At 38.8% G+C, this 26,103-nt stretch overlaps 1 protein-coding gene across 1 annotated transcript in view; it reads right to left on the reverse strand.

The window, feature by feature from the left end:
* The window catches only part of DCP1B (decapping mRNA 1B), a 44,885-nt gene extending 23,770 nt beyond the window's left edge, over window positions 1–21,115 (reverse strand). Inside the window, exons 1-3 of the mRNA XM_035346249.1 lie at window positions 20,890–21,115; window positions 20,247–20,287; window positions 17,846–17,973 (exon numbers count right to left, since the gene is read on the reverse strand). Coding sequence (XP_035202140.1) covers window positions 17,846–17,973; window positions 20,247–20,287; window positions 20,890–21,042 — 322 coding nt within the window. The 5' untranslated portion in view covers window positions 21,043–21,115. The remainder of the gene's footprint in view (window positions 1–17,845; window positions 17,974–20,246; window positions 20,288–20,889) is intronic.
* Window positions 21,116–26,103: the final 4,988 nt, after the last annotated feature.

Genomic DNA, 26,103 nt, shown 5'->3' on the forward strand with positions numbered 1-26,103 from the left:
AGAGCATCAATCTTTAGATTTTCTAGAATTTTAAACAGGTAGGCTGCTTCTTCTGGTACACTTTAAAAAACTGCAGCATCCATTCTGCTGGACCTATGATGCTGGACCCACTGAGAAAAAGAAAAGACCCAAAGTAGGTTATACCCATGACATTATTTTTCATCTATGCCTTCTTAACTTAAAGCATGACTTAAAGCATGCCATATTAATCTTGTACCATTCTACTCTAATGCAAATGTGATCCCTTTGTCCGCAAGGCAGTATTTATGATGCAACCACAGATGTTCCTTCCACTTTACTTAGGTTCAAGTAGTGAAGGTGGCTTGTCTGCTCAAGTTTGACATCCTGCTCTACAAGATAAAGCAAGACAGGATTGCAACCAAGGAAAAATCTGCAGTTAAGACAGCTGCATGCTATCTTAGAAAGACAAATACCATCTCTGACGCTGTCCCAGAGATATTATGCAACGATATGCGAGTTGTGAAATGTCATCTTAAGTGGCTGTCATTGAATGTGTACATTTCATGTCCGGTTCTTGATTTGAGATCCCAGACCTGGGTGTAAGATTTGAGTGCATGACCTGCAAAAACGCCAGCTACTTATAATCACGGCTGAAGTCTGTAGAAAGTGTTTTTGAACTTATGATAAATACATTGTAAATGTTACGCTGGAGTAACTTGAAGTCAGACACTCTACATTTAACGGTTCTTTGTAATTGTAACTACTCTGCTCCAGGATCCCAATTTGTAAAGTGGGAAAAATAATACTTCTAATCTGAGCAAGGTACAACAGTTCAGCTTATTTTAAGTCACCAGTTATTACAACAATGAGTATCACAGAAAACATGAGAAAAACAACACTGAAGCGTTCTGCCCCTACTGCAGGACTTCTGCAGTGCCTAAAAAACCAACGAAGAAAAGTGAGAATACCAAGTAGCCACTGTTTGCCTGATGACTGAAGCAAAGACTGTACTGCAAAAGATTATGAACATGTAACTAAGAATTCTATGAGGAAAAAAAAAAAAGAGATTACACAAACAAACTTAACATTGTTATTTGGTTGTTTAGGAGTGGTCAATTTTGCATCCTTTTAAACACAACATTTTGCTTAGCTAAAACAAAATGCTAAGAAAAAAATAAAATTGCATTATTTTACTGCCATATTGATAGTGATGTGGTTCATCCACAGGACTGAACTTTCATGTCTCTTTTTTCTCTACATTGTAGAAAGCAGCACAATACAAAAAATATATGTAAAAATGTATGTATTTCTAAAAAATGGAAATTCAGATTAGATATATCCTGTTATTTCTGGAGGTTCCCAGCGAGGAATCAAAATTTTTATGATGTCCCAGGCACAAAACCAAACAAACTAAAACAATGCAAGAATTTTCCAACCAACACGAAACTGTATTATGTATGAATGTGAGCTTAACTTTTCCTAAAAAGCTGGTAAAAGAAACAAACCTGTCAAATCACTGAATACTTGCTCCTTCATTTACAGGTTGATAAAGCTTCTGATCCCATTATTTAGGTATCTTTTAACACAGACAAGGAAAAGAATGTCTTTACATTATTTCAAATATTTAAAACTTCATGTATGAAACAAGAAGGAAAAAAAAATTTAGAAGGAAAAGCATTCTGCTCAGAGACATTTTAATGCAAATAATCACATCTGGAGAGTGAAAAAAGCTGGTTTTTAGCTTTATCAGTCAAATTCAAGCAAAGAGGAAATGTTCAAGTAACTTTCTCAAAACAGACAAACAAAAAAACCCACAACTCGCATCATACAAAAGCCCCTGAAAACCCCTCTCCCCAAAAAGGGATGGTTAGAGTGGGCAGGGACTGGCAACGCTAGTAGTCAAGAATAGGTTCCTCACCACCATCTGTCTAATTGTACCTGGAACTATGCCTTAAACACTTGAAACTTTTTTTTTTTTTTTTTAATGGACCCTGAAATAACCTTGTGATCTTCTACAGTCATTAAAGTTGGCTGACCAATTCACAGACTTCCAGATACAGAGCCAGCAAATATTTCTGATCTCATGAGACAAAAAGGGACAACTCCGAGATGGTGGATTGTTTATAAAATCATGTCTGCAACTCCACGGTGACAGCCTGACTTCTGGCAGATTTTTAATCAAAATATATGGGAAATGCCTTAAAAAAAGCAATTCTGTAGCAAACAAACAAACAAAAAAAACCCATCAGTCTGACAAGAATATCCCCTAAATAGCCTCAAAGCTAAAGTTAGCCTTGCAGGAAACTTCAAGTCCCACTGATGCATTTATTTCCACATAGCCTAGCAGATGCAAGAGTCCATTGGCAGGTTATTTTTTTGAAAATATCCCCAAAGCAAACTCAATTTGCAAGATTTCCTTTAAAATTACATGCTGTTGATACAGGAATTTTTTCGTCCCTACACAGGAACAGTGTCTATATTATGATCCATCTAGCCTTGTGATTTTCCCCCTCTCCACTGGTTCTCCAGCTGCATGCCCTGCCATTGCATCATCAGTTCCAATTACTTTTTAAATCATGATGATGCATGATTCTCAAATTAAGACAAGCCAACCCCTACAGGGGCCAGGCTATCAATTTTTAAACAACAAGTTGTTCTTAATAAATCCTTTATTGTTCTTATAAGTTGTTCGTAAGTAAAAAGGGGTTTTTATTACCATTTCACAGTGGACTTCTAAAACATCCACATCAGACCGGATCTCCACTGCCTTTTACAACAGAAATGATTATACAGTCTCACTCAAGGAACCTAGCAGGTAAGTGAAGAGATATTAAGATAAATGGTGGGTGAAAGTACCGTTCATTCCATTTTTGATAAAGTGATAGACGCTGACTTTGAGAAGTGAGGAAGTCTTTACCAAGGCTGAAATCAAAATCCATATATCCTCAGCCAACAAAAGTATCCTTCCTGTGAAAAAACTGTCAGAGGACGGCTCAGTGGAAAGGAAGCCTAACTCCTCAAAATCTGAAACTATTACCACCACTAGCTTACCAGTACCCTATTATCTCTACCAACTTCTACACTTCTACTACAAACCATTAAAAAGGCCTTCAATGCACACTGAAATGAAATCAGGCCCTCGTCTACATGAATGATCTGAACATAATAATAGGCTAAATATGCATAAATAACTTCTTAGCAGAAAAGCTTACACCAACATAACACTGCCACAAGTGAAAGAAGGAAAACAAGAAAACACGCTCTCTTCTTGATGCTGAGTACAAAATCATACCTTGTAGCTAAAAGCAATGAGAACGCTCCTCAGTCAAGGAGGCAGCAACAATGCTCTCCCCATTCTGAAGGATGAAAAAAAAAAGCTGGCTTTTATTTTAAAGAATAGGAGGGAATTCTACCCTTGCATTCTCAGTGTCCAGCCTTTATATTTACATCCCACTTTTCAAGATTAAGGAAAGTGGCAGCTTCTGTTATGTTTCTTGTCATTATCTGAGGTATATACATACAGACATCTTAAGACTTTTGTTGTTGCAGGTAAACAGCTAATTCCAGATCTGTAAATATATTTCTATTACTTCCCATTTCCCTATTACTATCCCCATTATCTGGGGATAAAGCCTCCTCCATTGTAAATGACATACATGATTGCGTGCTAGAGGACTCAACAGGATTTGAATATTGCAGTTTTCATTTATAACTTAGTGAAATAAGATTATGTTTCCAATGATCTTAAAGTGCATCTCTGATGTACCTGCCACGGGTTGAAGTACATCTTTAATACCAGAGCTACAGTGAAGTTCAAGGGCAAGCCGTTTCCCAAACTGCTCGTGTCATTTATGGTGCATTTTTTTTTTCTCCCAGTAAAAAAGAAGGAACAAAAAAAAAGAATGGAAGAATATTTTAGCTTAAAAAAAAAGGTGTTCAATAGCACGTATTTTTTTCCCCGAACTCTGTATTTTTACTATAATCAGTCTGATGAGCTATTACTCTAAATAGTTTGATTCCAGCAAAAAGAATGAACAACTTGAAAATAGGCTTCATGAAGAAAATAAGCAACCTCAACTATAGATATTTGTAATTCCAACAATTGTGATCTCATCTCTTGTTTCTCCACTGCATAGCTTCACATCCTAAGTAATGGAAATACATTTGCAAATCTGGAATAAGCTGTTAACCTGCAACAACAAAAATCTATGTTGTTTGACTGTATATTCACACTTGTTCTTGTAGTAAGTGACGCCTAAAATACTGTAATATTAACATAATTTTAAAAAAGGTATTTTCCCATTTTTACACTCTGTACACTCTAACATTTTGGAGGCAGATGATTTCTTATTGTTTCCTAAACCACCTCTTTACTACTGAAATGGTCAGAAAAATAATCTAAAATAGGCAACTGTAAAGTGAACTACTCTTTCTGGCATTTCAAATGTTTAGTTCATATTTACAGCACTGCTTACATATTTTCTCTTGTTGATTTTCCACAGTCTCGTAACATGTTACATTAAATACATTTAAAAAATTCTTCTTCTGTTATAGTTAGATGTTACGTTGACTTCATAACATCTGCTCACCTGTAGAGAGCTGCTGTTGGAAACCAAGTACCTATGATTTTTAGGAAAACAATACAATTCCATTGGAACAGAAGGGACATTCACTGCTCTCATTAATTGCAGGTGAACAGTATTAAGTTTATTCCAATCAAGAATAGGTTCATGCTGTTAAGTTAGTTAACTTAGGTTCATGCAAGTTAAGTTTCAGTGGATAGCTGCACATTTTATCATTCACATACAACCACTGTATTTTTACTTGCTTGAAAACTGAAGGATCATTATGTTTTATCCTTTAGATTTTAATAAAAATGTTCAAAGCATATTTTTGACCTATTTTTTTCTTGTGAAAGTTGCAACTTAGTAACTTATTCCATAAAGATTCAAATATCTTTGAACTACCTTACTGCTTATTTCTTTTACTGTAATTATAAGTATTTGTATATCTTTTAAAATTAATTTTAACTACTGAAGTTAGCGTTCTGGTCACTATAAACGTTAGCAGTTTCCTGACTTTTCTACTTTCTTCCGCCACAAGGCATTCTGTGGGGGTACTCGAACAGTGGGAGAAACAGAACGTACTTCTGAGATGAAGTGTGTCACCATAAAAATTAAATTTGAATGATAAAAAATTCCTTATTTTAAAAACTGTAATCCAACAGATGAAAGCATCAGAAAAATCTGTATTTATCAAATTAATTTTAAACAAGCAGTTAGATGTTTCAAAATACTGAAACAGCACTGGGACATATCCTGCAATTTATGAATTGCTAACGATAGAGATACATTTCAATACATGTCAACATTTGGAGTTGCACGCTGTGCAATTTTCATTACAACAACTGCATTGTTCTCATACAAAGTGAAAGCGCATCGTTACATTTTGCTTCAGAAGTCAGTATTTTACCATATGCATGATCCCTTAGGAATAAAACATTAATTATCATATTTTGCTTCCCTGTTCTCTCCCCTCCTTCTAACTCTCAGAGCAAATTTTTTTCTTTATGATAACAACACACAAAAAATTAATTTGAGGGAAGACATAAAAAAACAACAGAGGAGAGATGACAACTAAAAAGGAAGCAAAGCACTGCAAGTAGGTATGCAATACTTTACATAAAAGTCCATTGTTGCTTCTCTAATTATAAACTTTCATGAACCTCTCCATTGACAGATGCTATATGTTCCTGTGAAGATTTAATGCTGTATGTCGTTATGCAAATAATCCTGAAATTTTACAGAAATGCAGTTCATTTGACAGAGACAGAAGAATTGGTGTAGCTCATCAAACTGAAAGTCCATATCCTGTCTAAGACAATGACCAGCACCAGATGATTCACAGGAAGAACCTTCCTAGTCCCTCTATTGTTGACTTCTGACCTGAAGCATGTGTCTTGTATCACTTTTTTTTTTTCTCTTCTTGGCTACAGGATCTCTGGCTGGTTTTATTCATATAAATAATATCTCTGCTATGCAAAAGGATTACTGAAAGAGGCTCTAAAAGACTTAGGAGTACATGTGTCCAAAACAACGTAGCTAGCAGGTACAAACCACATTTTTTGTGGATAAAAGAAATATATTTAAGAAATATATTATTAATATATATTTCTTATATTAATATACTTTAAGAAAAATATTATTATATGAAGAGTTTATATTTTACTAAATTTTATTACAGCAAGCTCTGCACTGCAAAACCAACAACTGGGCTGCACCCATAACCATTATTTGCAGAGCAGATACCAAATATTAAGCCCAATGCTGTTAGCAGTTTGTATACCACTCAAGACAAAAAAGCAACACTGCATTTGCAGCCTTAGTGGAATTCCACTGGAACAGTTACACTGCCTTTCTGTATGTAACACATTCCTTGTCCTTTAAAGGGTATGCTATCTTATACTTCAGAAGGATTTCTTTCTTTTTTCCTCCTGTAATTGAAGAGTATTGTTTACTGCCGATTTAAGGCTTGTTTTAACGAAGACAGAGCTGATGAGGCACTCAAGAGCTTGTATTAAATCAATAATAGGCAGAAGTGGGCAGCTTGTATATGCACTGTGGGATACACTTGTTCCATATTTATCTTTCATGTTTTGAAAGAAGGTTACAAATATTTTTATATATATACACACACACATAAAAGAGTGTGAGCGAGCAAGCTCACATTCCAAGAGAAGTTTTCTGGCTATGTCAGGACCGAAGTCCACCCCTTGCTAGACAAACCTATTTTTTTCAAACACAAGAGGATATTATCAGAGAAGTCCGTGTTGATATACAGAAACCAGAGATCGTCATGGCTCGGTGAGGTGATGAGCTGACGGGTGGATGGCGCCCATTATCTCCACTTCTCAATCCAAGTTTTCCTGAAAAACCACAGGGGGAGGAGAAGGCTCCAACTGAACATAAAGCACAGAGGACAAGAGGATCAGAAGTAAAGAGCAAGGAAAGGAAGGATAATGCACAAGATATTGCAAAGGTTTCAAAGAGCTGGAAAGTAGTTTCTAGATTAAAGGACCAAATTGTCAGTAGTTCTGGTTTTTGGTTTTAACTTCTGTACAAGGCTATTACATAAAGTAACTCTAAAGTGAGAAAAAATTGCTCAGAAGGAATTTACTTGCAGTATACATAGGAAATATACTCAAGTTCAGCGGTTTCAACGCTCCTGGGAATTTAAAAATGTTTCAAGCCTTTGTTCGGCAAGCATATCAACCACTATCCAGCCACCAGCAAGGGGAACCTGAAACGAAGTATAAGGGGAAGCTGGTGCATGAAACTCAGCTTAACTGCTTCTACATCAAACCTGGAGGTAAGACAGCATTATACATTAGTGTGCATGCAAACTGTACTGGTGTCTACCTGCTGGGACAAGGACTGCTTTTCTATTTAAACGGAACAGTCTGTATAATGTATGAAATAAGATCAGTAACAAACTAATGGTTGGGCATAATGTACTGTGAAGCCCTGTATGTGTTATCACACTACCGCAGGATTCAGGGAATTCTGGTAATTCTCAAATCCATGGAGTTAAGCAGAAGGACAGCTTCTCTTGGTAACATGACGTTTTTTGAGCATATACTGAACATTGCTTTCCCACTTGGATTTGGCAGCAGAGCAAAAAATAAGGCACAGGCAAGGCACATAGGTATAAGAAACAAGAAAGAAGAGACAAAAAGAGGCTAGGAAGTTCAGAACATACAAAAGCTCAAACTATTAAATGCATACGTGTGTGTGAAGGGACTAATTTAAAAAGGGGGTTATGTGAGTGATTTCTAAAAAGAAACTAGTTTTGCAATATTTTCATTTGCAGAATAAGTATGTAGGCATTCACATATATATTGACACTTGTCTGGAAACATCTAATATTTTATGCTGTACAAGGGGGTGTGTATGAAGGAGAGGGTGTACAGGTAGTCACATGAAGATAACCCTCTTTAAAAATAAAAAATCTGTTCCAACTTTAACTCCCGAGCTTTACCACATCATATGCCTATCTTATCTTGAAGAGATGTCCGGAATTGCCAGTGCTGGCAGTACACTCTCAGCAGTAAATGTCCAGACAAGCTAATACGTTGCTTATGTGCCGACATCCATAAATGGGAAGCAAAGACTGTGCTTAGCAGATATACACCGTATTATATTCCTTCCATTCTGCTTAGAAACCCCTACACAACTGTGGGTTGCTTGAGAGATGCCTTTAATTCTATTCCATATACTTTTCCAACCAATTCACTTGCCCAGGCTGGGATACGGTTCCACCATACACAAAATAATTACTAGCCATGAAAAAACTACATAGCTTTGTTCACTTAGCTCCTTAGGCTGTTTTTTCCTCACATGACATATATTCAGACTGAAATCCATCACTCCACATAGCTGAAAATCTTCTAGAAGTGCTGCGTTTCTTTCCCTTGTATTTTTTACCACCTTCATCACAACTGAAACTCATCATCAGAGCAAAAAGATGGGTGCAGTCATCATAGTTACAGTTACAAGATTGACCACCCTTAGAAAATCCACTTCACAAACACAAAGCATTCTCTGTCATTTGCTTTTCTCAGTCAAAGATTTCCAGAACTGGGGACCAAATCCTCAGGGTAGGAAAAGCGAGGAGGAAACAAAAGTGTTCTTTTAGGCAAGTCTGAACTGAAACCTTATATATATCTATACTGAACTGCGCGGGGCGACAAGGGACATGGATTTACTCATCAAAACTGATGTCTTAAGACCAAGGTCTTTGATTTCCACTCAAAAAGATATATTTTAATTAAAGAAATGCAGAGCTGGGAAAAATAAAAAGGATTACTTTAGAAATACTTATCAGTACAAAGAGTTTTGATTTAAAAGAGACAAAAAAAAACCACCACAAAGTACCGGAATACTACAGTTCCTCCTCCTTTTTGATTTGAACTCTAAAAACTTAAATCTACAAATCACAGAACTACACTTACTCATCACAGTAATCACAAAAAAAACCTCAAGTACCCTAAAGAAGAATTAACCAATACCTGATAATCCTAAAATCTCAATCAACAATTTAGATGGCTGGGGCCTCGGCAGGGCAGCCGCTCCACCCTTCTGCTCAAAAGAGGGCTAACTTCAGTAAAATAGAGAGTTAGGAAAATAAAAGAAATTATGATCAACTAGAAGTTACCGAAAGTATATTCTACTGCACTTTTCCATTGACTTTTACAGTAATTTGCATATATACATACCTTTCTCTACAAAAAGAAAGATCCTGTCCCCTTCAGAAATCACACTGTGTTAAAAATCCAATCCTACTTCCAAAGAATCAAGCAGAATTTAGTTTTAGATCTCAAAACCAAACGTAACAGGTTGTATACTCTACAACATGCAAACTAACTAACCGCTAGACAAAAGATCAGGATTCACAGTCTTAAAAATCTCCTGCCTTGAGCCAGCACTGCTAGATATCCATCTAGACCGAACTGCAAAATACAGTTTAATTACACCATAAAATTATCATATTATTTTTATATCTTTACAGGTAAACATTAAGGATTTTTAGGTCTCCTTGAAAATTAGAAGAGACAGAAAGGCCGACATTTAATATATAAGCATATATATTTCGCATATAAAAATGTAAAACAATACCTATGCCATTTCTAAAGGGATGGATTATTACTCTTCTTGACATCCTGAAGTATTTTTTGTTATCTTTCAAGTACATAAAAGTCCTTAGCACACCGAATTATAGAACACAAAGGTAGGCGCTATATCGGAAACGCAGCAGTAAAGTACCAGTGTTTTCGTATATGCTTTCATAAACCAGTTTAAGAACACATAATTTCTGCCTAAGAAAAGAAGTCACCCAACTGAACACGACAGTATTTCACAGGAAAAAAATATATATATAGCCACTATGCATCAGATAAGTAAATAACTAGAAGCAGGAAGAAGAAATTTGCTTCAAGAAAATTTGCACATGACAAACTATAAATTATTTAAGCTGTACGCAAACTAAAACAGGTTTTGGAAAACATGCATGCAACCTGACAAAGTTAATTGTCAGTCAACTTTATTTTCTGATTTTAGAAGCAAGTCTTAGAATCTCTTTAGAATGCAACATTGATGCATTTTCAGTATTTATATTTTCCTTTTAAATGTAAAAAGGAAAAGTAATATCTGTTTTTAAGAGTATTAGGATTAAAACGTTCTCAGCAAATCTGAGGTTTCAACTAGAGGTGAATAACATCCAGGGAAGCCAATCCTGACCTCTGCTGCTGTTCCTGGCTAGCTGGAGGCACCATGAATTTTTATCAGGCTGATCAAAGGAGACATGGTGGAAGGGGAAGAAGAAGGAGCCACCTGTTTATTTTTTTTGAGACAAAAATTTCTCCCAAGGACAGCACCTCAGGTAAAACACATGCATTTGTATTCTGAACAAATGGCAGCAGTTGGTGCAGACAAGCTTTTAGAAAAGCTTTAGCCAAATCTGGTTAGCAAGCAAACTAGCTTACAAGAACACACCTCTAATGAGGCCAGGCCCCTCTGCCAAAATTACTTTGAATTTGTATGGTTTGAGCTTTCACTTCTCAAACACTTTAGTTCCAAACCGATAAATAGTTTTTCAAAGTTTTACACTACAAAAATATTTTCTTCAGCAAAACCGACAGATTCCAGCAGGCCAGAATAATAATTCTCTAACCAAGCTTAGTCTCAACAACATTGTTTTTAAGTTATTCAGCTGTGACAAAAACATTGCATTTTGCTTACAGATGCACTAACAGAAAGCCACAAACTATTTTTGTTTAAAATCAGCAGAACACTTAGCTCAGAGGAAACTAATACAAACTGAATGAAATCAAAAGCGTGTAATGGTATTTGTTTCAAAATGACCAATGAGCATTTGGAGGATAATCAACTAAATATGTATTTCAATTTAATGTGTTCAGCTTTTTTTTTTTTTTTTTTTTTTTTTTCCCCATTATTAGACCAGATACTATATGTTAGCAGGTAGGAGGTTGATAAATTAGACTATTGTAAACTGACATTTTTACCAAAACCAAACAGAAACTGTATTACATCACAAAAAGAAAGTCTGAAATACCTGTTCCGCCCATCTCAATGAAAATAATTGAGCAAGTAGTTTTTGACTGATCAATATGCATACTACTGAATCTAAACATGCACATGAAGTAAATTAACAACCAAATGCTGGCTTCGTTCTTAAACACTTGAGAGGAAAGAAGAGATGTTGAACAGTGAATTATAGAATACATAAGGTAGGATAGACCAGCAAACAGGTTTCAGGGTAAAATAGACACTCTGGCATCTAAAGGATCTTTTTCATGCCATGTTGTTTTTACACATTGGTCAAAGTCTATCATTGTTGTCTTCTTATTTCTCTTGAAATGTAAACTTCTAATATTCTTCTAAGATGATCCTTACAAGAGATATGTTACTATTAGTGTACCTGCAGGATCAATGGGTCTTCTGGCATGCCTACAGAACTGCAACATTATTCATTGAGTATATATTTATATACTATAAATAAATTATTAGAAGGGTAAACCAAAATGAACCCCTATCAGTCTCCAAGAAGATGAGTTCTCTAGGATGATGAGTAGTCTAGCATGCTGTAACATAGAATCTAGAAGTGAAAAATAAAAGTTTTAGAAAAATATACACCATTACCTTTTCCTAAACATTTTATAATCTTCGCCAAACATGTATTTGGAAAAAAAAATCATAATTATGGGAAAAAATAGGAAAAAAATACACTTAAAAACCATGTAACAAAATTTAGGCTACTTCTTTGGACAACTGGGAAAATTTTCTTCCTCTCCAATCCCATCTACTGGAAGTCTCTGCAGTGTAGAAAACTGGGAAAACAATATTGGCTGTTCAGGGTTCTGATGAACACAGGGTGGCAGGTTAAACTGGACAACTGAAATTAGTATGAGGTTATACACGTACCATGTGTCTAGACAGCTTTACCAAAAGCAGGCATGTCTGGGCTGCTTGCGTAGCAACTCCTGAACCTCTGCAAAAGCTCATATTCAGTAGAATGTGTCATATCTGGCTAGAAAGCTTCATTCAGTTTCAGTTTTAGGAGATGATGTGATCAAAGGTCTTGCTACACATGTGGCACAGAAATGAAAAACAAGATCTGTGCACAAACAGGTATAGAGCCTGGTCAGATAAAGACTGTTTGTTGTGCTTTTACGCAGTTTCTTTCTCCACTTCCTGCACCATAAAAGCACCCAATTAACCTCTATCAGATTGTTGTGGTCTAACCTGGCCGGCAGCTAAGCACCACACAGCCGTTCGATCACCCTCCCCACTCCCTCTCTGGGATGGGGGAGAGAATTAGAAAGAAATGAAAGCCTGTGGGTTGAGACAAAGACAGTTTATTAGGAGAGAAAAGAAAGGAAAATAATAATGACAATAGCACTAATACTGATGATGTGTACAAACAAGTGATGCACAATGCAATTGCTCACCACCTGCTGACCGATGCCCAGCCCAACCCCGAGCAGCCGGCCCCCCCACCCCGGCTAGCCACCCCTATATATTGTTTAGCATGACGTCAGATGGTATGGAATACCCCTTTGGCCAGTTTGGGTCAGCTGTCCTGGGTCTGTCCCCTCCCAGCTCTTGCTGCACCCCCAGCCTGCCCGCTGGCAGGACAGAGCGAGAAGCTGAAAAGTCCTTGGCTTAGAGTTCTGCACTGCTCTGCAACAATTAAAACATCGGTGTGATACCAACATTCTTCTCATCCCAAATCCCAAACACAGCACCATACCAGCTACCAGGAGGACAATTAACTCTAACTCTACCCTAGCCGAAACCAGGACACAGATCACTGTGAGAATTAGCATACTAGCTCCTTATAAGTTAGGATCTTGTATTTTTTTCTGTCAGCTGAAACACACAAGGTGTACTGAGCTCTAAGATAAGCAACTTAATTTTCCTCGAGCTCTCCACGTCCTGTAAACATGAAAAACAGTATTTGGTGCTGAAATGATAAATCAATCAATTAAAGAAATAATTTACTGGCCCAGCATGCATCCATATACATCTGGTACAAATACACCGTTGGAAATAGTTGCAAGTAAATTAATATATAGCTGACCATTACTAAAGGAGAAACTGAAGTTATTTTAACCAGTGTTTTACAGTTATGCATTTCTTCCCAACTATTTCATATTAACCAGTGTCATGCTTTAAACAACAGATTCCAAGTGGTGCTTTTCATAATAAATACAAGGCAATAAATATAAGGGGAAAATATTAATTATGTAGTTAAGATTACTCAAATAAAAACCCAGGATTTTTTTTTTTAATTTTTAAAATCACCATACGATTAAAAAAATAAGCAGAAGTACTGCCTTACTTGGTCACACAAAGGAAGTGCCTAAAGCTGCAGTTAACTACATAAGTTTAGAGATCACATTGAAATTACTTATTTAACCAATAAGCCTTTTGTTTCTTGGTGTAATTAGACATGGATTTCTGCTAGCATTAAGCATGCAGTAATTTGAGCTTCTCTCCTGGCTTTCACACAAATAACCCTGGTGCTAGCCAGACAAACACATTTCCTAAACTAAGCTTTTCTGTGAAACGGGATCAGTGCAAACATTAACTGGCATGGAACCCAAATCTAGCCTCAGACTGTGGGGAACAGACTACGAGTAACTGCATAAAAGGTTTTAAACATTATTTCAATTCTAGATTACCAAGATCATGTGGAACTATAGGAGAAATATGAAGAACAATAAAGGAAAAAGATCAAAGAATCCTCTTATATGTATTCATAAAATTTACTTTTATTGTATATAGGTGAGGAAAGCTTTTCCTATTGTAATTATGTATCGGATGCAAAGCAATCTTTCCAAAATGATAACATATAACCTGAAAAGATGCTGGTGGACTTGTCCGGTACACAAGTACCACCTTTTGCTGCTACGAACATTTATTTTAGATTGTGTAATGAAATCAGCCATACATATTCAGCTGTACTAAAACAAAGCTGGTTTCAGCAAACATTCAGAATATGAGAACAAACAAAACACTGGGCAGAATGTCTTTACTCCTCCAAATGCTTTTTTTTTTTTCTCCTGAAATTTACACTATCACAAAAAACAAATACAGGTCCTTTTATGTGAGAAAGCAACCATACCAGTTAGAAAAGCAGGGAAAGTTTTGTTATACTTAATTACGTTGTACCTAACAATTTGTACAAAAAATAGAGGAAGAAGTAACATTAAGCAAACAGAAAAAGGTAACTCCTTTCAGATCTAGATTAAGTATTACTGGCAACCCGTCAACTGTTTTGCCACGTGAGCAGCTATTACTGAATACTGCTCGTTAGTATCTAGAAGTCGAAAATAAAAGCAATATTATAACAATAGTGCCTAAAAAAAGTTTGGTATGAAAACCCCAGAGAGAAGCCTAAAGCCTGAGTTTTGTAAAAGTGATAAACAGAAGTATAATAATGCAAAACCCAATGAAAATATATAGAAAGTTCAAGATAGATATTCAGCATCATGTTTGGGTCAGACTCCGGCAGAAACAGATCCATAATGTCAAGGAAGTTATTTTATGTAGCAAAAGCTTTGAAATACAGGGGAAGGAAGGAAGGGCTAGAGTTATCTGTGTCTCGGTGGAGAAATCATCGTGTAAATTATTTCAATGAGCCTAGTAAACCTGAAAAAGTCAAATGAGATGGTAAATAACTTTTCTTTTATAGGTTTGTAATCCAAGTTCGCTCTGAAAACAGAGATGTTTCCACAGAAATCTAAGAAAACAGCAGGTTTTCCTTTGAAGTACCAAGAGCTTCATTGGAGCTGTTATTGGAGAAATAACAATCAAGCATTTGTAAGAATATTTCATGAAGATAAAATTCTTATTTAGGGGTAACAAGGAACACATCTGATACTAACAGAAATCCTGAACTAGTAGATTTTTATTTTTTATTTTTTAGGAAAGCAGACATGAATCTTCTCTCACAAAATTAAATTATCCAATTAAAAAGCAGATACAGGTTTCTCCATGATTAGATGGTGCAGCTAACACCGGAAAAAACAGATACACAGGCCCAGGCTGCAGACTTTTAAAACAAGAAGTATACCGGCAGAGGATCTTGTAACACCCTTTTTCATGCCTGCACTCAAGGGAATGATACAGCAAAGAGCACCACGAGGCCAAAAAGCTACTAGACCTTGTGGCTGAGAGACCCTGAACTGAAAGAAAAATTTTGTTACTTTACTTTCATGCTGCTGCTACCAAATTGTCAGTGTGAGTGCTGTGAGTTAGCTGTATGGTGCAAGCTGCCTGCTGGGGTTACTAGCTCATTCCCCTCAGTGAGGCCAGGGAGAAAATTAGAAGGGCAAAATTGAGAAAACTTACGGGTTGAGATGAAGAAAGGTTAATAGGTAAAACAAAGCTGTGCACACAAGCAAATTGAAACAAGGAATTCATTCACTAATTCCCACCAGCAGGGAAGTTTGCTGTTTGCATCAGGAAAGCAGGGCCACATCACCTGTAACAGTTACTTGGAAAGACAAATACTGTAACGCCAGTCTTGTTTCCTCCACCTCCCTTTTCTGCTGCTGTCCCCCAGCTCTTGTTGCTGAGCTCACCACCACATGCTGGGGACATCCCTCAGCCCAGTTGGGGCCAGCTGCCCTGGCTGCATCCCCCCCAGCTCCCCATGCACCCCTGGCACCTTGCTGGTGGGGCTGCACAAGGAATAGAGGAGGCCTTGATGCTGTGCGAGCACTGCTCAGTGGTAACTGGTGCATCCCTGTGTGATCAGCACTGCTGCGGTCACAAATCCAAAAGGTAGCACCGTATCAGCTGCTATGAGGAAACTCTATTCTAGCCAAAACCAGCACAGTAGCTTGGCTCCAAAGACCTCCTTTTTAACTCCCTGGCTCCTATCCTCCTGCTCCTAACTCCTCTAGTTCATTTGTTACACTTGTTGGGTTTGTTCTTTAATGCACAGTCAAAATTCTTTATGGTAGTGCCTCCTAGTGTAAATCTACAAAGTCTCCTAGCAGAAGGGTGTATTCTAGGCAAAGGGGAATCCTTTGGTGTGCTAATGAACATAGGAATATTTTATAAAATTCTACTGCGCAGAAATACAGAGAGGCACCAACAAACCACTCTTAATTTTGTGAAGGCTGACAGGCAATGAATTTTTCAAGAAAATCCATCTCTGAGTTGCCAGATGGAAATCCTACCCTAAAAGAACCATTGTCTAGACAAAATAACCAAGAAAATAAGCTATTTGCATTTTGCTGTTGCAAAATTAGCCCAAAAGCCCCAGACATGTTACTTGAACACAGGCTTGCTGCTCAGAAGCACTTTATTACCCGTATTTGAGACCCTGCAAATCTAAATTCTGACGTCGCTTAGTGAACAAATTGCTCATGCCCCCACCTCCAAACACCAGACTCCTCTCCCAAATAAATGAGTTTATGTAGTATTCAGACTAAAGACTGTCTTACTTCATGTCAGTATAGTTATGACGGCTTCTAATTACTCTTTATACTAATTGTCTCAACAAAAATGAAAAATTAGTAGATCAGGCTTCAAAAAGAAGATATTAGTATATACGTAATTCCTAAAGGAATTTCAAAATGAGGTAAAAATAAATTACATGTACATAGGAAAGACTTCAAAAAAAGATAGGTGAAGTAAGTCTCATGGTACTTAAAAACCCTAATGGCTGATCTAGTCTAGGCTAGTTTGGACAGATCTGTATTGCTTTTCAGTTTCTTATGTATTTTAAAAGAGGGAATTTCAATTCTTTTTCAGCCTATCAAATACTCTCAAAAATAGAAGTTTCATTTAGATTATTTAAAATGGTATCTCTATTGTTTCTACCACATAGTGTGTGTGAACTCCCTCTTGATATAACTTTCCAACTCCAAATTAAGTTTATAAAATAAAAAGGTCTAGCAGATTATTAAACTGTGCTGCTTTGTATGCCATGAATTTCCTCTGCTTTTACTTCATCCAGAGGGAACACTTCGGCAACACAGCATACATAAAGAATTTTTGCAATCAACTTTTATGCATCAAGCACAAAGTACAGATCATACTACAGCTCTACTTCCAAGAACAGATATAAAACTGCATATTTATAAGTGTTCATTCTTATATAATTGCACGTTGTAATGGTCTGTGTGTTTATCTGCATGAAAAGTACAGCTTTCATGTCTTCCACTCATTTCTGAGTTTGCCTGATGCATGCTAATTCTCAGATAGAGGACAAAGACAGAGCTCAAAGTAGTATCTTCATCTTTCATCAGGGTTTAAATTAGGCTCAACACTATGGCGTTGGAGTTTCCCGTAATAGTTGAGAAGTTACACACCTTCCAGTCTGCTGTAAGGACTGCATACCAGAGCTGAAGAACAAAGCAGGGTTTGAATTAGCTGCATTTGTTTAACTTTATGCAGAACAAACACTGAGATCACAAGTACTGTTCTAACCTTTGGTGGATTTGCTTTCTGACGAGACTTCCCAGCACTGAGCAGGGTATGTTCAGAACACACAGTTATGTCCGAGCCTCTACACCCACCACGTGTACACGGCCATAAAAGTCCACTGTTAGCCAGTTAAGTGATGAGATTACCGTTGAGCACATTCTAATACTTTCTTTTGAATGGTGGTATTTCAGGTGGCATTGAACAACTCTTTTTCAGTATGTCAAAGAGAATGTATTCTTTCAATTGCAACTGTTTAACTAGCTAGTTTCAGCCCTTGAAATCTGCAGTCTCATCATTTGTACTACCTTAACCAAGAATAGACTCTGAAGAAGAGCATTTAATCCAACATAGCACACACTTACATCTGGCATTTCTGTAAAGTAGAAAAGGGTCCTGCAGCTGGAAATCAAGGTCTTTAGTAATTGGTTCTGTTCGATTTTCCATGCTCAGCCTGTTCATAATTGTGAAGCCATGCCTTGGAGAAGCTGATCTGAAAATTATCAAGTAGAAATCACATCAAGTCAAGAAAAAAAAAATACTATTTTTTGTCGTTGCATAGTTCTCCAAAATTATTTTTCTTTTCTCAGAGACACTATAAAAATCTAATTCTGTTGCCAAGGAAAGTACTACTGCGTTTCATAGTCTTTCATACAATCCTTTTTAATTTTTTCAAAACCCTACATTCTACTTGAGAAACGACAGAAGCACCACTGGTCTCACAATAGCTGCAGAGAGCATGCAGCAACTGTGATACTACCATTTGAGTTCCAATGCTTTAGTCATAGCATTAATCATATACGCCTGTCCAGTTTTTGTTTCAAGTTATAAGGCCTACAAAACTTCTGAACAGGCAAGATGTAATTAAATGCCACTTAATTCCAGAACTACTTGATAGTTTCTTGCTCGTGTAGAAAACAGCAATTAGTAAGATTCAGTCATGGGCAAAGAGCACCGTATTTTATTACTTTTAACGTTCAGCTAACAATTGAGAATGGTATTGAAAATCCTATTTGGGACTTACATAAGTATGCACATCATTATGCTTATTCATGGGGGTTACACTTCAAGCCAGTTAGATGATTTTTATTAATGTGAGCTGTTAACCCTATCACCATCCAGACAGGAAACATTACTTTCAAACACTGTTATGGCAATAAAGATGATGACGATAGTTAAAATTTTGGTAACGTTGCCATCTCTGGTAATTGCCTGTTGGCGGACATCTCTACAAAATCCAAAGCACAGGGACCTGCATTAGAGGGTAGGAAGCAACATGAAATTAAACACAAGTGGAACCCTTAACAAGAATCCTTGTTTGCAACAATCAGTACTTAAAAAAAAAAAAAGTCCACTTCCACTGGTGTTAACTCAGTGTGAAGTCTGATTTTTGACTCTTCCTCAGAATTTGCAATTTGTGATAAAATCAACTCCAGTGAAAGGGCAGCATTACTTTACATTGTTGTAACAGTAAGAAGTGACAAAAACACCAGTAGACTCCAACCTGCAGTCTGTTAGCAATGTTTTTCTTCCACATGATTTTATGACATTGTTCAAAGCCACATGACAAAGTTAAAATTGATGGGGAGGGCCCTGTATAATGTTGCTCACAGCTCACAACCTGTTCTGTATAGTTGCCTACATGGCAGGAAGGGTAGCTATCTCTGCTGTAAATGGAAACTTCCTCAACCAACAAGAATAACGATAAAAGATCACAGATACTTGAAGTGCCAGGTTACATGCTGTCACTTCTGGAGTTTTAAATCTAACATACCAGAGAAATACTACCTCTGTTTTGCTGCATGGAACTAGCTACCTCTGCCTACTGCTAGCACAGCCAGGGGGCAGTTCTTTCATTTTGTAGTGGTAATTATAACAGCATCTTATCTCACCTTTTCATTCTTTTCCGCTTACCTCAGAGAAGCTTAGAAAAGTTATTGATGATTATTTCAATTGCTGGCACAGAAGAGCTCAAAAATATTAAAACTGGCTTTCCAGCTTCACTTTCCTACTCCTAGGCCTCCCTGTCCATTTGTCACTTCACACACGCCTCTTGACCACTGAAAACAATTTCCTGCTTTCTCAGTTCTCCCACTGGATCCTCAAAAGCATGAACACTGAAGGAGAAAAATTCTGCTTCAGTGTCCCGTCCGAGCAGCTACTGCATGATCTGCTCATCAAGTCTTTTTCTGGTTTTAACTTTAGTGACAGGGAAATGCTAGGGCACTACCTCAGCAATCCAAACATAGGGCATGCTTTACAACAGAGGTAAATGGTAGAGTAACTGATCAAATACGAGCTCTGAGAAGTTACAGCCAGACCTGCTGCAAAAAGCAAGCATTGAAAAAAACAGCATGCTGGATTAAATATACACAAAAAATGAGTAATCAGAGACAAGAAACATGAACTCCTAAATACGGAGCACAATACTTCAGAAATTCTACCATTCCTTTACTTTAAGGACTATCATTATTTATTTCACTATTTGTTTTTTTGTTTAGACACCTTAGAACTGCAAATGTCATCTTCTATTTAAGACAGCATTGCAGATTTCTGTGGTTCACCCATATCAAGATTTAGTCTTATCCACATAAATGGTGATGCCTGTGTTTTCTTCCCTGCATCTGTCTTTGCCAGTGTCAGTTTCTTTTCACCTTTGACTATGCGGTGATTCAGAGCATTTTCCTTCCTTCAGCCAAGCTCCATCCCAGCTAGCTTTTCGACATCCACAGATTACTTTCAGATGTTAAAACGTAACACTCTCACCTTGTGTAAACAAATAGCGTTCCCTCCACATCTGTCTTCTCCTGAATAAAAAGACATCAAAACAAGTTCAAGCGAGGGTTTGCCAAACATAAGCAAGCCCCCTTTCTTTTTGTTTTACTAACCCTGACCGCGTTACACCTCTCAGTGCAGCCATGCAACAAGCCCCACAGCTCCATGGGATGGTGCTCAGCAAGCAGGGTTTGTGGGGGCCAGTTTTGTGAGGAGGGGCGGACGGGAGAAAGGCAGGACGAAGTAGGATTAAACAGGGGGGTTGCTCTGCAGCCAGACCCCAGGAGCAGCCTGGATGTAGTGTGGTAAGGGCACAGCACACGGGTGGCAGCCAGCACCCGGCCTTCAAACGCACAACACACAAGAGCCAGGTGCTGATTGCCCCTCAGGGTGACTGAGGAGACCCCCAGGGCCACCTCCCCTTCAGGGGGGCCTTCAGCACACACAGAGCCCCCCGTGGTACCCCAGGGTCCCTCACAGAGCCCTCACACCTCAACATGGCGGACGCCCGCCTCCCCCCAACCCTTGCGAGAGGGGCGGGGCCTCCCCACCCCCACCTCGCTGCGGGCGTGGCCTCCTCTCGCCCCGCCCCCTCCCCCCCGGGGCCGGGAGGGGGGAGCGGCCCCCGACGTACCCACTCGTTGGCGCGGTGCCCGAAGGTGTAGAGCGCCACCTGGCTGGCCACGTCCACGATGCTGCTGATGTAGGGGTCGTGCTGCTGCAGCGCCGCCAGGCTGATGTCCAGCCCCTTGCCCAGCAGGGCGGCCCCGGACACCGCCGCCGCCATCTTGCCCCCGACAACAACACAAGGTTCCTCGTAGGCGCAGCCAATCCAGCGCCGAGGGGAACGAGCGGAGCTCCCCTCGCCCTCCTCCTCTTCCTCCTCCCGCCCCGCCCAGCCGCCGCAATCGAGCGCCGAGTGCCTCGATTCGACACGAGGGGCACCCCGTTAGCCGGGGGGGGGGGGGGTGTGTGTGTGTGAACCTTTTATTAAATACATATATGTATATTTACACACACATACATGTGACGTGTCCACAGGAAACATAAACAAGTGTGCTCAGACACAGAGATACACAAGCTGCAGAGGAACAGATGGACAAGACCACAAGTTTAGTCACCATACTTCCCTGTCAAACGTACACATTTATTATCAGTCTATCGATGCCAACAGTTTACAGCGGGTATATCAGCTTTATGTGGCATGCAGATACGCTCAATACGTACATTTCTACTTACAGGACTTGCTTAAGAGTCCAGCCTGAACCCACTGTGACAGCAAATATTCCACCACATAACCCATGTAGCAGTTACAGAAGGAATTGAAACCATGTATATGTGGAAGCAGTAGGGCAACATATTTCCCTCCAGAGACGGGGTCGCCTGAAGTACTAAAGGCCAAGCTAACAGATGCTATTTTGCTTGTTTGCAGTATCCCATATGTGACATTTTTAAAAGGGCACTTTTGCACTCCAGGCCAGATGGAGGTTGTGGGATAGAGCGAGCGAGCCCTGGCATCTGCTCCAAGAGCAACTGGGCCAGCCCAGATGTAAGAACTTGTACAGCACGAAGATGGGGGCAGAAGAGAACTGAGAGGCAGCAAGCTGGGAATTCACAGTATGTATTGTAGGGACAGCACGTCTCTTGAGTGGAGTCAGGAGCGGACATGTTCTCAGAGAGGACATAGAGAAAATGCTGTTCTCTGGGACCCAGGAGAGAATGTGTCGCTTTTGCTGCAGCCCCAAAGGCTGCTGAAAGTTGTCGTCCTAAGAATAAGGACCTACAGCTCGCCCTACAAGTACATAGTGGGAGAAGAAAACTCCTAACATACCCTCTCATAATAAGGTCTCACTCTTAGCTTGTCTTTTCTAAAGCTACCTTGTTTCAGCAGGGCCTCTAATGAAACACAGCTTTGGAGTTTGGAAGTTTTTAGGAGGTTTTGGTATACCTGTGGCAAGAAAAAGGCTCTAACCAGAGCTCTCCAATGCAAAGCTCTAGTTGGCTTATCCTGTAAGAGGCTTAGGCCTTGCTCCTGCATAGCCTTACGGTAGACAAGGGAAACTGTTGTCCTTGGTCTGGAAATGTACAGGGTAGGATGGCAAAGAGAGAAAAATATGTAAGTGGGGAAGATAATTCACATTGAACAAGTAATGTACAGATGCACAATCTTTTTTTTTTTTTTTTAAAAAAATTATTTATTTTTCTTTCTCTTTTTTTTTTCTTTTTTTTCTTTTTTTTTTTTTCCTTATTAAATATTCTTCAGTTACCAGTTTCCAGGCACTCATAACCACATTCCTCTTCATGTGAGTGAGAGAGCCTGACTGGGTCAAGTGCATCTCCTGTGCCCTTGTCTTGACATACAAAGATTGCAGATGGTTCTGTTTCCTTGAACTCTGTGGAAAAAAAAACACAACACAACACCTGTGAGGTTAAATATCTTGAAGCAGGCCTGACAAAAATATTGGCTGTTTTCAGTATCCAGCTTGTGGCTTCTTTGGTACTGCCTTCCTCCTGGATTACTTTCTGACACAGCTGGGCAGACGGCTCCCCAGCCCTGCGTTTTTAGTCAGCAAACCTGTCAAGCTTCTGATCATGCCTTTGTGTATTTTGTTGCACTGTGTGGTCCTTTCTGCTGGTTCCAACTGCTTTGCTGTGTAAGTGAGCCATAATTGCTCCTTTCATTTTGCCTGAAGTAAAGGTAATTAATAAAATCATTAGTTCTGGCATGCATTATGGTATCACTTAATAGGGGACTTAAATTTTTTCCAATGAAACAAAATCCTGTTAAATAAAGACTGTGAATTCTCACTGTATCTAAAGTTAAGGACTTTTTAGCAAAAATGTCACAGGTTGAAAAGCTTGATTCTTTAAGCTGTAGTTATTTGCTTACAGTCAATAATTCACTAGTCCATAATAACTATCAAATCAAGTTAGAAGGATTTTGCTGTAATTTGTTTATGAAACAAAGTCATTTTCTAGCTTTGAAAATGTCATAATTTCATGAAGTATATAATTAGTGTCACATTTTTGTCCACCTCCCACCTGGATAGTACTCTGTTAAACAAACAAAAAACTTTGATTTTGTCACTGCATGAAAGGGCCTTTGTGTAGGTAATATCCAAACTATTTTTAAGGCAAAATCCACACAGTATGCTGTGCTTAAGATCTCTTTTAAGGATAAACATTAATATGTTTAGGTCAAACCTTTTTGCAATGATTCTTCAGATAGACATTAAGCCTTTGATTCTCAGTCAAGAATCTGTGCAATTGTAAGCACTGAGGCTTGCTTCCTACAGCAAATTATCAACATTGAGGGTGTGATTTCACACGACTGTCTTTGGTGGCACTGCTGGGCATACGCCACCCCTGTCCCAGGTCCCAGCCATTCATTCCTGCTATTCTGGCACCTCCATGTGGTACTGGCCTGAGTGTGTTTGTGGCCTCAGCGTGAACCAGGCAGACTGGGGAAGTGAACTGATTGAAAAACAAGCCTTCATGCTGCTGCTGTGATCACAGCCTCCACTGACCGCTTTCCTGTCTGTTCACGTTCAGGCCTTCCTCTGAGCAGCAATTTTTTTCATAAACAGCAGGACTCACTTGAGAAAATGTGGTGTTGAGCACCTCAGTTGCTCCACTTCCTCATCTCCAGCCCTCTTGGAGTTGTTATTGCACAGTAGTTGCCTTTTCCTTTTTATTCCTTCCCCAAGGCTGCCGTAATTTTTTCTCGCTGTCTGGCAGCAACCCTGCTGTCCCCCTGCTGGCAAGAAGGGTGCTGAGCCTACCCATTGGTAGGCTCCTCTTCTGCATCACGGACCACCTGAGGATCTACCAGTGGATCTTCGTAGGGTGCTTTCCAGTGTGCCATCTTCCTGGGAAGAGTGGGTGGCTCTTGTGGAGCCAGGCTCATCCTGCAGCACTTGCTTACCCGTGCTCCACATACTGCTGGGGATATGCTTGCAGCTCCGCAGCCTGGTACCCCTCACACCTGGGAACCTAGTGGGTCATGCTGGAGCCTGTCTGCACCTCTTCCCAGGCACAGGAGAAAGGTACAGTCTTTTTAGCCCACATTTATTACAGGCTTTCAGAAGCTAGCTCTTGAATACTTCCCTCATGCTCAGAGGTTGAAATTTCTGGTTGTATTTTTGGACCACTTTTTAACTCCAATCCTAAATGGTTTAAGCAATTTCAGTCTTTTTGTTAGCAACACATTACATCCTAAAAGTTCCTTAATGAGCATAGTGTGTGACTATGTAGTTTCATCTGGTGCAGTTATTCAAAAAATCCATCTCTAGATTAAAACTAAATCTGGTTACTTTCATTCAGATTCAAAACAACTCTCCCTCTGCCCCCAAATAAACCCCAGCACATGCAAGCTATTAGCATGCACATCTGTGTTTGTAACATCATTCCCTGGTGAAGTTTGTGAGACCATCTTGAGATTTTCTGCAAAATGTTAGCCCACAGAAAAATGGGATCGTATTCTTTGGCACTGTTGGTTTTGAAGTTCTGATATTATACGTACTGTGCATGAGATAATTACCTATCACTTATTATGATTTTCAGTGGAAGGTGCTTTTTTTTTTCTTTTTTTTTTTTTTTCTGTGTCTAAGAACCTGTTTTTTTTACCAAAAGTCTGTTTCTTTCTTTGACACATATTTTGCTAAGTTGTTCTGTTACCTTATTGCTGTCCTGATAAACTGATTTGATCCATCAACTTCATTCTTTACACTGTTGATTGACCAGACAAACTACCAAAATACCAATGAAGATAGGGCACACCTGCTATGCCCCTTAGGTTAATAACACATAACAGTATTTGTATCTTACCTAAGAGCATACCTTTCCAACCACATCTTTGTGGTAAGCACCATTTAATTTGGCAGAATCAATCACCTGTAGCTCTAAAAGGGTTATTTTCCAACCAGCCACAGAGAAGATGGCCTCATTTAATTAATTCCTAATATGAAAATTTCCATTAGGTAATTACATTAAGCCAAGACCTCATTTTTACACCTCACCTGGCATAGGACCTCTGGCCATATTAAAGAAATGGAGTCAGCATAAGGATGTGCTTGTGTTGCTGCTGCTAAGAAGCTAGTAGTAAGCCTGAAGAAGCACTGGGGCTGGTCAGTGTGATAGGGGTGTGCGGCAAGTTTGGGAGAAGGGGAACATCTCCTTAGCACCAAAGTATACTTCTGTGAAAGTGTGCTGTGCATTCAAATTAGTTTTTTTTTTTTTTTAACTGTTGAAAAAAGAAGTTCTGAATTACTACTATATATTTATAGCAGTATAGTATATATGCTGCTATGCACATACGTATCTAGTAGCAACAGCTGCTATACGTGTAGCTGTTGCAGTATTACTTTATGGAGGAAACTTACTGTATTGTTGACTGGCAAAAATGTTTGTATGTTTTTCATGTTAATGAAGACTGTTGGTGCTTATTAAGAATTCTGATTTTGTAGCTTTTTTTAAGATGTAGTATGGGTGAATGAAGACAGTCAGAGTGTTATAACAAATCTGTCCTAGCTGTCTAGAGGTCAATACAAGCTCACTTATAATGACAGATACTTAAAGCTAAAATACTTGAGCAATAAGGTAAGTTTTCTGCTTTTCTGTGGATTTGGTAGCTGCTTGTGGAAATTCCCATAGGTAGATGCTTGTGGTACCGATGCTACTAAAGATCTGCTCCTGCAGGTGGTAAGAGACTGTAAATGTTTCCCCAAAACGTGTCTTCTGTATTTAAATTAGGCTTAATACCTATTGTACATGTTCCATCATGTGAGACCACCTGATCTATAACAGTGTGATTTTTCTACTTTTGTCTAACAGACAGTGTGATTTTTCT

This window comes from Oxyura jamaicensis, chromosome 1, assembly GCF_011077185.1.
Source record: "Oxyura jamaicensis isolate SHBP4307 breed ruddy duck chromosome 1, BPBGC_Ojam_1.0, whole genome shotgun sequence".
In the NCBI taxonomy this organism is placed as follows: Eukaryota; Metazoa; Chordata; class Aves; order Anseriformes; family Anatidae; genus Oxyura; species Oxyura jamaicensis.